Source organism: Musa acuminata, chromosome BXJ3-11, assembly GCF_036884655.1.
Source record: "Musa acuminata AAA Group cultivar baxijiao chromosome BXJ3-11, Cavendish_Baxijiao_AAA, whole genome shotgun sequence".
Lineage (NCBI taxonomy): Eukaryota > Viridiplantae > Streptophyta > Magnoliopsida > Zingiberales > Musaceae > Musa > Musa acuminata.
This window is the reverse complement of record NC_088359.1, coordinates 10,256,483-10,271,720: the sequence shown is the minus strand read 5'-3', so window position 1 is coordinate 10,271,720 and position 15,238 is coordinate 10,256,483. Positions and strand designations below refer to the sequence as shown.

Sequence of the window (15,238 nt, the reverse complement as noted above, 5' to 3'; positions counted from 1 at the left end):
ACGGGTGATGGATAGAGGTACTCTGGAAGTTGACTTAATTGTACCAGTTGTGTGCATCGCATGGTTTGACTCATCCACAAACATGCGGAAGTAGATTGTTCATGTGATCCAAATCATAGATACTCTGATAGTTAAACAACATTATCATCTTTGTTTTATGTTAAATTAATTATTTACATGACATGCTGGTCAATTATCAAATCAATCAAACAACAGTACCAAAAAACTATAGGAAACATGAGATTGTGTATCATCTTAGTTTCATGATAAATTAACTATTTACATGACATGCTAGTCAATTATCGAATCTATTGAAAAATAATACATGACAATTTTTTTTTTATCATCTTTGTTTTATGATAAATTAACTATTTGCCTCCTAATCAATTATCAAATCAATTAAAAATAATGCCAAAAAATAAATTTGAAATATTTTGGGTTTGAAAATCGAAGCACGTTGATATAAAAGTCTAACTCGATCGTTACATTGATAACTTATCTCCGACAATGGTAAGGATCATAAAATAAATATTGATCGTAAAGATGACTTCTTTACAAATTTATTTGAGATTTTAAACTTTCAATGAATATTTTAGGTATAAAATATTTATAAAAAAATCAGATTACAAAGGATTCAATTCCTATTGCTTAGGTATAATAATAATAATAATAATAATAATAATAATAATAATAATAATAAATAATAATAATAATAATAATAATAATAAATCTTTGAGAGATAGTTTAGACATTTTTTAAATTAAAAATAATGTTTGAAAAAAAAAATAAAATGAGATATAAAATGACAATACTCAAAATAGAAATATTTTATAAGGTGTAATTTCTAATAAACGATGGAATATTATGCTTCTCTCTCAAAAGTATGCGGTGTTAATATTACGTCGCAAAAGTATGCGTTGTGGCGCAGCAGAAGCAACAAAAGAAAAGCATTCGGTGTGAATCGCTCGTCTTCCGATCTGAGGTCCCAACCGCATCGCTCGGCCTTCAGTTCTTACCCCCCTTCGTCTCTTGTTCTTTGGAATATAAATCCTTCGGAAACCCTAATCTCATCTCCTGTCCATCATCTGATCTACGTCCTTTCATCTCGCCTGCAACGCATCGGAATTTTGCTACGGCCTGCGCGGTACGGACTGCTGCCACGACGTGGTTTCCCATCTCCTTGATCCTTGATCTTAGCTTATTGTCGTGATAGTCGAAATCTGTGTGACGGTGGCCTTAATGTTGGCCTTTTTTCCTCCATGCTCGCGTTGGTTTGACGGTGGCCTAGATTGGTGTTGATGTTAATTGTTAGGATGACAAGAAAGATCTTGGGTTTATTTTCTGCCATGTCAAAGGTAGTTTTTGAAGGAAAGGAACCATCAGAAGTTCATATGTGGTTCTCCTTTTTATGTGAATTTGGCGTATTACCAACTAGCGGTGGATAAGCAATGTAGTTGAGGATAGATATAACTTCTGTGGATTTCTTTTCTCATTTTGATGATATTAGGCTGTGAATATGGAAGTTCTAATGCATATGTGTAGGATTCTTTCATATGTGAACTTGTGCTGAATACAACTCTCATAAAGCAGAGCCCGTTAGTAACGTTAAAAGAACAGTGGAGAGTTAAGCATGGTAAAATTAAAAACTGAGAGCCTTTTTACTGTCAACTTTTGAAGCCTATCGTATCATTTTATGTTATGAAATAAAGTTTTCTTCTTTAGAACATTTACCTAAATATTTTGTAACTATTGTTGTTGTTGAAGCTTTTGTTTATCAAAGAATCTCTGGCAGGTTTTTGAGAATTGGGCAATACATTAATTGCTTATCTTCAAGGAATGAATCCATATATTGTTGCCATTTTCGTGCCGCTTATAGCTTCACTTATATTATGGAAATCAAATAATGGAAAGAAACGAGGGCTGCCAGCTGATGTTGGTGGAGAGCCTGGTTATGCAGTTCGCAACTACCGGTCCACTTCCCTAGTAGAATCTAGTTGGGAAGGAGTCTCAACATTGGCTGAGCTATTTGAGCAAGCCTGCAAACGTTTCACGTATAGGCCTTCACTTGGAACTCGGAAGCTGATTACAAGAGAAATGGAAGTAAGCCAGAATGGGAGATCCTTTGAGAAGCTTCATCTGGGAGACTATGAATGGGTGAGTTATGGTGAGGCTTTTAAAGCTGTTTGCAGCTTCTCATCTGGTCTAGTCCATCTTGGCCACAAAAAAGATGAGCGGGTTGCCATATTTTCCGACACACGGGCAGAATGGTTTATAGCCTTACAGGTATGTTTTCTTGTCTGATAGATTATAATATGCATGCTCATTGAAGGTATTATTCATGTTCGTAACTTTTTCCGTGCAACACAATGCCCAGAAGCATTACCTTTTTGTAAAATCAAATGGAAGAATATCTTCATTAAGTAGTTTAGCCTGATTTTGGTTTTCATTTAAATTGAACCCGAAAAAAGATCATAGAAGCTAATAAAGTTAGGTTATCAGGTTAACTTGTCATCTGTTTATAGGAACACATGCATGGTGAGCATTTGATGGACATCTTGATATTTGAACTGTAAGAATAATTCAATACATACTGAAGTTTTGCTTGAAGCATTTAACTGTGGCAAAAGAAGTGCCACATATTATCTATGTTGTTAGAAAGTTTCGTTCCTTAGCTTCCTTATATAATTGGTCTCTTTTCTTAAACAGGGTTGCTTCAGGCAAAATATCACAGTTGTTACTATATATGCTTCACTGGGGGAAGAGGCTCTTTGTCACTCATTAAATGAGGTTTCATTATTCAAGACTTCTTCACTTCTAAGTCCTTGATTTCTCTATCTGTTTGATCATCAAATTTGAATGTATGGTAGTGCAGTGAAATTTATGTTCTTTTGAACTTCTACTTGCATTAGGTAGTTCTTCAAACTTATGGAAGTATACATGACATGTTTCATCAAGTTTTTGTGCCTATTGAGCATGGTCGGTAATTATTTCTGATAATATATTTTTCTCATTTTGTTTTGATTGTGATTCTCTGAAATATTTATTGATTTTCCATAGTTTTTTCTTGCTGCAATGAGACCATTTATGATCTTTTAGTAAGGAGGCTTTTTCGATTTCTAATGCTGTGACAAGATTGTTCAAGAGCTATTAATTGGAAAGACTTGTGCAACACTTTTAATACAAAAAGACATCTGTTTTCTCATTAATGTTTCTTGTGTACTTTTACCACTACTCTGTCTTTCTTTAGAGCTCACTTGAGGTCTAGAACTTGCAATCAACTATTTTAGATAATAAATAATTTATAAGTGTCTTTCAGCTATGGAAGTTAAACACATTGATTTTGATTATATCGTGGAAAATGGAAATGTATGGAACAATTTCCAACAGCTGGTTATTTTAAAGTTGTGCTGAAATGGTGTATAAAAAATGGTTTTACATCATGTGCAATGAACCTCTAAGGTTATTCATCGCAGAGGTCTTATGTGCACAAGGAAAGCATCAAGACATTTTTTTCTTCATGCACACCGTCTTTTTGTCTGTAAATTGCATTTTCTACTTGAATTACTTTAGAATCAGGTGAAGGAAGTAATAATAGTTTTCTTTTTGTAGCTTTGTTTTGGTTCTAGATGACTTCAGTTCCTGATAACATTTTTATAACCATTAGATTCCTTAGTAACATTATAGGATTTGAAATTTGTATCTCTAGAATGTATGCCTGGAAGGAACAGTCAAAGCCAACAATGAAGGTACTTCATATCTCTTAGCAGATTCTAGCATGTTGAGCTATGCTCATCTGAAAAATGAATTTTATCCTCTATAATCTGAAAGATGATCATTTTTACTACTTTGAATTGCTAAGGAAAAAGTCATCCTCATTTAGTTCAAACCACCTCTTCTTCCAAGATGGCCGACTGATGTGTGCACCTCTGCTATGAAAGTAAGCCTGTCATGTGAGAAGTAGCTTATGCATGTTGGCTTGCTTAGCTGCGTGAACACTGGGCAATACCTGAGCAAATACCAAATGGAGCAAAAAAATAATCTGACATTTACATTTTTTTTTTTTTAATTCTTGATAGCATCTAGCAAGTTTGAGGTTATGCCTACTTGTTATTTACTGATTGTGCAAATTTCTTGTTTCAATGTTTCCATGAGCTTGTGAACATTAATACTGCATTCTTTGACCTGACAACAAACTTTACAAGCTCATATTTGTAACAGTAAATTTTGCATTATGTTGATGATGTGGTTATGTCCAAATCCCTTTCATTTATGTTTCGTTATGATTAAGGTAATCATTTAAATCTCTTCGCTTATCAGTTTACTCTGTGATTGACCAGACAGAGGTCTCAACTGTAATCTGTGGACATAAGGAACTGAAAAAACTGATTGATATAAGTGGACAACTTGACAATGTAAAACGTATTATTTATATTGATGAGGAGGGTGTTTCAAGTGAGGTTTCATTGGCTAAGAAGAATACAAGTTGGACGATTACATCATTTGTTGAAGTAGAGACAATGGGCAGGGAAAAGCCTATAGATGCATATCTGCCCCTCTCAGCTGATGTTGCTGTGATAATGTATACAAGTGGTAGCACTGGTTTGCCAAAGGTTTGTCTGCTCTTATCTGTTAGTTTTGTCTTTATGTCAAATTGCAAACTTTCCTTGTAGGTTATGTTCAGCTTCTAATTAGTAATCTGGGTTTTCTGATAGTCTGCCTGCATGTCCTTGGTTATTACAGTTACAATTGCGCCAACTGGGTTACTATGCCTTGTAATTGGTGTTTTCATTATCAAACGGTAGCACTAACTATTTTTGAAAAAGTTTTTCTTGAAAGTGTTATTTGAGCATTAAACCAGCGTTCAGTATTTTGCTTTGTTCATACATCCAGGGACTAATTTTGGAGTTGACAATGAAATTTCTAGCAGTATTCGTGCTCAACTTGACATGTCAGTTTGGATTTGTGAAAGCATATTGTCATACGCACTTTAAGGGCACTTTTAGACTATAATTACTGTACTTTCTTTGTGCAACATGTGCTCATCTTGACATGCCATTTATTTCCATGTGTATTATGGTTATCCATGACTTACTAGTCTATTATTACTGTATATTCTTTTAATGAATGCCTGTGCTGCACATTTCATGCCATGTAGGTGAGGTATTGGCATGGCACTTGATGCATTGCCCTTGTGACAATATATTTTGAACAGTTGACGTGTGTAGGGATGACAATGGGTCAGATACGTTTAAATTTCTCTGGAGCTTGACCAGCTTTCTAGGTACCTGAACCAAACTTGGGTGCATTAATTACCACCTGAACCTTTTCCTAATCTGATTGAAAGATACCTGAACCTAGTTTTACTGGGTTGGTAAATGTAGGTATCTGGAAAACTTGATCTGCTAACATCCTTTCTCACATTAGGAATGACAAGTAGGGTATTGATTAAAACCCATCTATCTAGTTAACCAAAACCTGAACCCAACTCAGGTGACCCCTTTTCTATCCAAGCCCATTCCGGACTCGATCAAAGGGTATCCAAACCCAATTGAATCAGGTCAATACCTTAAAAATCCCAGCTTGCTGCCATCTCTACTTGTGCATACCACAGAGACATACTAAGTGCTCCATGAGATGTACCAAATCCACTCAGGACAAGGACAGGCGTGACAACTGACATGCCAAACTTGGAATCTTGATCCATCCTGAGTCACACAGAATCTTTTTAGAATGAAGCTTAGATATATATGGAATAAACACCTTTTTCTTTGGTCTCACTGCTACTGAATTAGTAACATAATGTTTCTGAATGTTGACCATGAATCTTGGCAATGGACCTCCCTCCTGTAGGTTGTTTCCATGTAGGAACCTAAATTGCTTATCATTTTTTAATACTCAGGTATATCGAAATATTTCAGACGTAGCACTAAGGTATCCTTTTTTTCTTGTTTTTGCATCTGATTCCTTTACAGGATACCAGAGCCCATTGATAAAGAAAGAAAATTGACCAGCATAAATTTCATTTACTGATGCATATTGATCTTTACTTGTCTGCATAACATTATTGTATAACTTGAACTCCTCTTTGCTTTGCAAGTTTTCATGATTGCCCTTGGTTTGGTTGGGAATTTCCTACATTTATATATCGGTCAGGTAATATAGAACATCACAAGCTTGAATTCCGAAAAAAAAAATGCAAAGTTGGCTATCTAGTCGTGTGATTTTGATCTACATGAAGACTTAGAAACTAAAATCAGAAATCATAGTGTTCATTTGATGAATATGGTGTTAATAAAAGTAAATTAGATGTTGTGTCGGCATATATAACCCTTGTTGATTTCAGGATTTTGATAAAAAAACAATGTCCAACTTAAAGGACCCAAAACCTATTTCAGAACCAAATTTACTTGATATAAGCTTCACACTTCTATCTGGTTAAGGAATTACTTTAAAGTTGTGGATTAGTTAGATATCCTGAGCTTGAACCGCCACATGCCCACACATGCTAAAAGAAGGGAAGTAAGAAGTATTGCCATAAGTTCGCATGCACACAAATTTTCAGAGACAGATAAAGCTCTCTACTCCCAGCTTTCTTATGATATCTCTGTTTGTTTTTATAAATGTGTATGTATATGTATCATCATGAAGTTTGTAGTTTTTGCTCTCGGTCCACTCAGATCCGTATCAAATTTAGAATGCTATTTGGGGATACTTCGGAAATTTTCAGTGTTGCTTATGCTTACAACATTCCTAATTCCTTGACTTCTCTTACAGGGTGTAATGATGACCCATGGCAATGTTCTAGCCACAGCTTCAGCTGTTATGACTATTGTCCCTTCCATTGGGACTAATGACATATACATGGCATACCTACCACTAGCTCATATTCTTGAGTTGGCTGCAGAGGTAAGGAGTTTCAAGTTTTCCTACATCTGAACTTTATCCAGGATCCACATGTAACTTGTTCATGATTATTTTTTCTATTTTTTCGGTCAATAATAATTTTATGTATGCTGTACACAGAATGTAATGGTTGCTGCGGGAGTTGCTATAGGCTATGGGTCACCTTTGACGCTCACTGATACATCAAACAAGATAAAGAAAGGAACAAAAGGTGATGTTTCAGTCTTGAGTCCTACAGTGATGGCTGCTGTACCTGCTATCCTTGACCGTGTCCGTGATGGCGTGCGGAAAAAGGTCTTTGCATTTCCTTTCAAAGATATAATATCTTTCATAATCTGTTTTGCCTGATTTTATGGGATTAATTTTCATTTAATATATTCTTTAACAAATTTCAGGTAGATGCCAAGGGTGGGTTGTCGAAGAAATTATTTGATGCTGCATATGGTCGCAGGTTGTCTGCTATTAATGGAAGTTGGTTTGGAGCATGGGGTTTAGAAAAGGTTTTATGGGATTTTCTCATATTTAGACAGGTTCGAGCAGTTTTAGGAGGTCGTGTACGTTTTTTACTTTCTGGTGGGGCTCCTCTATTTGGTGATACTCAGAGATTTATCAACATATGTCTTGGGTTAGTATAACCTTATTTCATTTCGTTGAGGAACATGCAAGTAATTTATACCTAAACTTTTAGGATTTTTTGATGTATACCTGTAGTTGGAGGTGATTTTCTTCTGTTTCAGGCTTCACCAGAATGCTGCTGTGCTTGTTAATATTATATGAAAGGACAACTGAAACTGGCACTTTAAGCATAAAAAGTATAATACAATTTTTTGTTAAAAAATTACTTTGTGTTTCGGATGATTAAATTTTACCAAATCTATTAATTGAGGTGCCTCTGTTATCTCTTTTTAAGGCTATCCCATTCTGGACTTGGAGGGCTTTGGGAAAGTTCACATTCATATTTAAAATTTCCCCCTTCATAACTTTTGACTTACTATAGGTCTATTCTTGATTAAGCGGAGAAATATATGGGAAAATCACACCAGACTGTTGTTGAACAGTTTGTTTTTAGCTAGTGTAGTCTTATCACCCCCTTCTGGTTTCTGTATTCCCTTTATATGAAAATGCTGGGTTCTGATCTTCATATACAACAATATTCAAATGTTGAACCCATTTGTTCAATTTGACTTGTGTTCCTCCAATAGTTCAACTGAACTTCTTATATTTATCACTAAATAAAAAAAGAAAATTAGTGGCCACTTCAGTTGTCCCATCTTTCTTTTGTTCAGTTAGGAAGTCTTTACTTGTAATTGACCATAAAACTAGACATTTACTGGGGCGACAGTGTAGTACTTGTAGTTTTAGCAAGACATGAGCTCAATGGTTTAATTGCATTAAATAAAGCAAAAAGGATTTAGAGATCACCTAGTGAATTAACTGCAAAATATATGAAAAGACGTGGTTAAACTATTTTTGCCAAGGACATGTTCAATTGTTCAAAAGTAAAATTACGAAATGCGACTTGCAGTAATTGGTTACCTTTGGAATGTTTGGGCAATTTAATTTCAGATTGGAATTTTTGTTTGAATTTTTTACATGATTTTTTGTTGCTAATTTTGACCACAATGACCTTCTAGAGACCCAAGGTGAAATAAGATGGAGGTGGAATTAATACAAATTTGGAACTGACATGATAATAAAATATATGTTTAATATCATAACAAGTTATTACAGTAACTATTCTTTTACATGTTTACCCTCAAAATTTTTGTGATTGCGTGGCAGTCAGTCATTCCTTGTTTCTGGTTTTAATTCAGTCCCAATGCATAGTGCACAATGTGTGCTAGTAAATAGAATAGTGAATATTGTGAGAATGTTTCTTTCAAACTGTTACATCATTATCTATCTATAGCATTTTTACTGTTAACCTCCTTTCACGGAGGCATATTTCCAAAGTTCAAAATAAAGTTAAGCCCTCTTAATTTTCTAAAACATTTTTGAATTCCCAACATATGAAGGCACTTATAATTTTATTTAAACTATAAGACTTGTGGGTTGTGAATGTATGGGCTTGAAGATTAAAGGGACATGTGGTTTTAAATTTTAAAAGTTCCGATGGATGACTTTTGAAGTTCTATTGGTTCTATTAGATGGGCAGGTGGGAACAAAACAATTAATTATAAAGGGAAATATACGTTCATAAACAAATTATAAAACAAAAAAGAAACATTATCATCTCTTGTAGATTATAAATGATATTGTAAATAATTATATTTGCACTGTCATCTTGACCATTTCATGGTTGAACTAGGTAGGACACGGTTTAAGATTCTAGCGATTATAAGCAAATACAAAGACAAGGGACTAATGTGCAATTTTTGTAGGCTAGTGATTATTGCAATAACTCCTGTACCAATTTATTATATATCATTTACATATTGGAATATCAAAATGATTATATAATAGAATGTTATAGCTTTTGTGGTAACACCTATTAGCATGCTGCAGTACATCATAGCATGTCACCAATGTGAATTGTAGATAATAATGTAATGTAACATTTGAAAGAGGTTATATTTGGACTTCTTTTTAATGTTTGATTGATTATAATTGAAACTCATCATTTTGCGTCAATTAAATTGTGGAATTATAATCATTTTCCTGTTTCTATCAACTGCTGAGAATCAAACAGTTGAACTATAAGTTTTGAATCTTGAGTTAAGATTTTTGGTATACCAAACAAAAATTATTGAAGTTAATTTTAGCAAGTGCCGTTTTTATTTGAAGTATTGTTGAGTTTGGTCATATATGAAAACTAAAAAAACATTAAATCTAATTTTTCTGGTTACTAACTAATTTACAGGTTTTGTTGGGCATGGTGCTCAAAATTGCAGTGCAGATAAACAGAAAGTTTTTGTTATGTAAGTTACCTGTCAAGGCATTCTCTGGCTCTTAAGCCATAGAAGTGCATGAGTTGGCTTATTTGAGTTGGGAGATTCTTCTTTTTTTCAGATATTCTCACACAATGGCTTCTAGACATGCTGTTTATGAAAAACTACTTCCTGTGGCTTTTCTTGACCTCATAAAAAAGATTCTAGTCATCTGATTAAATTTATGCCCTCTGATGGTAGTTTTAAGTAACAGAAGTCTTTCTTAGATTTGATTGGATCAAAACACTTGATCTTATTACTAAATGAGCAAGTCTGAGACTATTCATGGATTGGTGTTACTTGATTCACACAATTAGAGAATTTGGAGACAAATTTGAATTTAAATCTTCAGTAGCCCCTCTTTTTTGAACTATATGGTAAAGACCATGGTTTGCAGTACCGGTCCGTACCGCCCGGTACGGGCGGTATGTACCGGTCCGACAGACTTTCGGTACGCGGACCATATGTTACCGTTCCGACACTGTAGCAGCACTGTAGCACTGCTACAGTGCTAGGCACGCTCGGTACACCTGGGTGTACCGAGCAGTATACCGTACCGTACCGGTACCGAGCCCAGATCGAAACTCCGGTACGGTACGGTATTGCGAACCTTGGTAAAGACCCATCGTGTTTCTAAGTTTTTGATATGACTCTTACAAATTCATCAAATAATCAAACACATGCAAACATATCATTTAGAAAAAAGTGATGAACTTAACTGTATCCTTATGTACAAGGTCTTCAATTTCGAATAATACCGTCCATATAGGGCGGTATGTATCGGTCCGTCAACAGACCGGTACATGGACCGCCCGCTACTGGACGGTACGTACCGGTCCGTCAACAAACCGGTACATGGACCGCTTGCTACCGGATGGTATTATATATATATCTGCGACGTCGCCTCTCCTCCCCATGTGAGGTGACATCGCAGATTTTTTTTACTTTATATATACCGCTTGGTATACAATACCGTATTGTATCGAGCGAATCTTGAAACTCCGGTATGGTACGATATTTCAATCCTTGCTTGCGTAGATATCTTAAATATGCATTGACTGATATTTTTTCTTGATTGGTTATACTATTGGCCCAAATAATATTCCAGATAGAGGAACTTTTTAAACTATAGTGAACTTGACACTTGGAGCCATTCACTTATCGGATGAACATGATTGCAACAGAAATTGGGAAATGACTATATGCAGGACTTCAAACATTCAGAAAGGAATCACTCTCTTGTATTTTCTTTTATTTTCTTTAGGTATCAATATTTGCATCTTATACAATTATAGATCTGTAGTATCTTGAATACCTTCAACTTTGTAATTGACCATGCCGAATATTTTCCAGTGCTCCAGTAGTGCAAGGATATGGTCTCACGGAAACCTGTGCTGGAGGAACATTCTCTGACTATGATGACACTTCTGTTGGTCGTGTTGGTGCTCCAGTTCCATGTTCATATGTCAAGGTACAAGTTAAGACCTTGAGGATAATGCTTGCTTGATTGGCATGATAGACCACAACTTTCCTTGTCTAAAGTGCACATATAAGATTGTTTTAAATGCTCTTCTTCCTTTTAATTGCATGCAAGTTTTTTTCATGTGCTAGTATAAGATTATTATTCCATGCTCACTTTTATGTTCCCCTTTTAATTTCAGGTGTATGGCAACTTTATGTTGTAACTTAATGTGTTGGTGGACAATGAATACTGATTATCATGATCTTAGCTTTCATTTTATTATGTCATTTTTAATAAGATACTTAAGATTTGCTACTGTTGGGGTGCCTATGAAAGTCAGCATTTATGAACAAAGGTGCATAATTTTCTTTTTTAATTCCAAGAAGGCATTCTGAGGTCTTTGCCACCACCTTGAAAACCCTTAAGAATGATGTTTACTTGCTTCCTAATCCAAATCAACTGATTTTCCTGACTCTGACTTGATGGGCTTCACATAGAAAAATAAAAAAGCCATAAGTGGAGGTGATGTGCGATAAGAATAAGATGATTACAGGAGCCCTGGTTGCTGTGGCTGCCAACACTGTCAGCCGAGCACTTCTCTGCTGCTTCTACCAGTCGCCATCTCCTCCTGTAGGTACCATTTTCTCCACTCCACTCCTCTCGTCTCCCATCTCCCCCCCTCTCTTCTCCTCCCATTTTCTGCCCCCTCCTCTCTCTTCCCCACTTCTTCCTTCTCTTTTCTCCTGTTCTCTCCATTCTTGTCCTCTCCTCTCCTCTCCTTTCCTCCCTTCTCCTCCCATCTCATTCCTGTCTCCAGGAAACTTTGATATGTGCTGTGATAGCACTGCTGTGATGGCAAACTTTATAAGTTTGCTGGATGACACACCAAATGAAAAGGTGACATGATGTTATAGCTGTATATGTTGATCTTTTGTAAAGCTTTTGATCCTCTGTCTCTGTTGGTTCTGCAATATTTTTATTAAGCATATTATTTGATGCATCTTAAGCATAGTTTGTAATAAAGTAAATCCTGCAAGTATAAAGCATCAACTAGTATTTAGAGGAAAAGAAAAAGGTGTACAAGCAGCTAGTTAAATGCAAGGCTCGCTGTATCAGTGTACCACTCAGTATAGGCAGTACATACCAGTCCAATAGGTGACCAGTATGGGTGGTACATACCGGTATATTAGTATTCCTCACCCTATCAAGTGTCAGTACATCGGTATGGCTCGATACGTACTATACTGATGGCCGGTTGGTACACCTATACGGACCGGTAAGACGAACCATGATTAAATGTATCATCATCTTTAAAATTATCCAAGCTCTTTATCACCACCAACCTGATTCCCTCGACCTCAATTGTGAATCTTTTATTCATCACATTTTATACATTCACAAATTCTTGATGGATGAGCACTGCACAGTGATTGAGAGTGAGGGACTGAGGTGCTTAATGGTGTCTTCCATGTATGTATAGTTTTGTGTTTACCTTGAGTTTTGGCAATAAGCACTGGTTATTACACCTCTTATTGCAAAAGCGTGATGCCTTTTTCCAGTCATAAAATAGAAATCATGCATTTGCTCAAGCTTACTACTCATAAGTCACAATGTATTTGAAAAAAGAACTAGTAAATACAAAGTTCTTTAATTATCACAATATATTTGAACTTATTGCTTTGCATACATAATCCTAGTTATTACACAATTTCTGTGCTATTGAAATTTGAAGTTTTTTAATCTTACATTGTGTTCCATCTAGGCTGATTTTTTAATTCTATAAACATTTTCATTTCTTTTCTGACAACTTTTTGTTCTTTTTTCAACTGGATACTTGAAATGGTAACAGTGTAGGATGAATCTCTATTTCATCTTTCTTCACTGCTTTATCAACTCCATTTATTTTTTGGTACTAAAATCAAGTATGAGCCTCAATGATTCGTAGAATATATTCTCCTAGAATTTTCTTCTGCAATAAGGTGAAAGTAAGTTTTTAAGTCCCATTGAAACACTTACAATATACGTAACTTCTTCAGCTTCTTTGAAGTTGCTAACATTGTTAAGTTGGAGTTCTCAGGCAAAGCTTTTCTGGCGAGATGCAACTAGTTTGTTGTTAGAAAGTGTAGTATGAAATACTCACATGTCTTTATATCCACAGATCTCCATATGAGATTTACTGATGGTTAATTGATGACTAATTTATTTATGTTAATTTAGATCTTCACTCATTTATAGAGAACATTTTTGGTATCAGTTGATAGATTGGCCTGAAGGTGGATATTTGGTTACGGATTCACCAATGCCTAGAGGGGAAATTGTTATTGGGGGTCCAAATGTTACTCCTGGGTACTTTAAAAATGAAGAAAAAACAAAGGAAGTTTACAAGGTCAGTCACTTGCAATGCTGCTTGTAACCTTAAACTTCCGTTGGTTGAGACTAATTAGGTGCCTTGACATCTGATTGATAAAGGTTGACGAGAAAGGGATGCGGTGGTTTTACACGGGGGACATTGGAAGGTTTCATCCTGATGGCTGCCTAGAAATCATCGATCGAAAAAAAGATATAGTGAAACTTCAGCATGGTGAATATGTGTCCCTTGGAAAGGTAGGACTCTTCATGTCTATTTATAAAATTTCTGGTTTATCAAACTTACTTTCTGTTTCACAGGTTGAGGCTGCTTTGATTGTGAGTCCCTATGTGGACAACATCATGGTGCATGCTGATCCCTTTCACAGTTTCTGTGTTGCACTTGTTGTTGCTGCACAACATGCCTCAGAAGAATGGGCTTCAAAGCAAGGGATAAATTACAGTGATTTTTCAGATTTATGCCAAAAAGAGGAAACTGTGAAGGAAGTGCACGAGTCACTGTTCAAGGTATGTTTCTCGTTTGTACACCTATGTGGGACATTTAAGTTTGTCTTCTGTTACCCGTGCAGTTCTTTCAATGCATATTTGCTTTTAGAAGGTATTTGACTGTTTATCAAAATATGACTATAGTTTGTACATGATTAGATTCTCTGTTCATTAATTATGACATCTCTGAACAATTTCTTAGTTGCTGCTTCCTCCATTTCTTTCTTGTTTGAGTAAATAATTTGGTTGAGATTATATTATTAGCATTAAAAGTGTTCATAATTAGAATTATCAGCATATAAACTGTAAACTACAAGTGTATGATGAATACATGACCTTACATTATGAACCTCCTTGTACGAGTTACACTTGTGCCTCATCATTGAGCTCATCGCATATGTAACTCATCACTCTGATGTCGACGGGTGCTTGCTAGATAATTGTTGGTACCTAACGAATATTTGACACTAGTAGTTCGATAGTCTTGACATCGCTATAGAACAGTGAGCTGATAATTAGTTTTGTTTGATTTGAGTATAGGTGGCGAAACAAGCAAGATTGGATAAGTTTGAGATCCCAGCAAAGATCAAGCTGATTCCTGAACCATGGACTCCCGAAACTGGTCTGGTCACTGCTGCACTAAAGCTCAAGAGAGAGGTCATTAGAAAGGCATATGCAGATGACCTTGCAAAATTATATGCGTGAATCATAGTTATTTCTTGAGAGGAGTATTTAGTCACGTATTGCTGCCCGGTATCATTTTTGACATAATATTTATGTGCTTGAAGAGAACACACTTGGCAGGTTATGTTTTTTCCTCATGCAAATTTTGATAGTTGCATGGAAAATAAGTAGTAGATATGTTGGTGGGAAGACCAAGGCACTACAAGCACTTTGCTTATGAACCCTGACCAACTGAAGAGAAATAAAATTGTTTCAGCTCCCCATTCCTGTTGTTACCAATGTGAAAATATTGAAATGTTCATGCACCAAAAGCATTGCTGCTGCTCTGTGTGTGTGTGTGTGTGTGTGTGTGTGTGTTTTTATTTTTTAACCAAAACTTTATATTAATTAGCAAGGAGCTACAATTTTG

The 15,238-nt window shown here is 35.6% G+C and overlaps 1 protein-coding gene across 4 annotated transcripts; it reads left to right on the top strand.

The window, feature by feature from the left end:
- The first annotated feature begins 979 nt into the window (after positions 1-979).
- LOC103971261 (long chain acyl-CoA synthetase 9, chloroplastic) lies at positions 980-15,092 on the top strand. Of its 4 annotated transcripts, XM_065175305.1 has the most exons (13): positions 980-1,144; positions 1,793-2,283; positions 2,707-2,787; positions 4,338-4,610; positions 6,775-6,906; positions 7,024-7,197; positions 7,299-7,354; positions 7,430-7,528; positions 11,184-11,301; positions 13,547-13,678; positions 13,762-13,896; positions 13,960-14,166; positions 14,686-15,092. In XM_065175305.1, exons 2-13 carry the CDS (start codon positions 1,837-1,839, stop codon positions 14,848-14,850), a joined length of 2,019 nt encoding a protein of 672 aa, XP_065031377.1. In that variant the 5' UTR covers positions 980-1,144; positions 1,793-1,836; the 3' UTR covers positions 14,851-15,092. The 4 variants fall into 4 exon arrangements, with proteins under 4 accessions (XP_065031377.1, XP_009383518.2, XP_009383520.2 ...); XM_009385243.3 differs by having other exon boundaries at positions 7,299-7,528; XM_009385245.3 differs by having other exon boundaries at positions 989-1,144; positions 1,781-2,283; positions 7,299-7,528.
- The last annotated feature ends 146 nt before the right edge of the window (positions 15,093-15,238 follow it).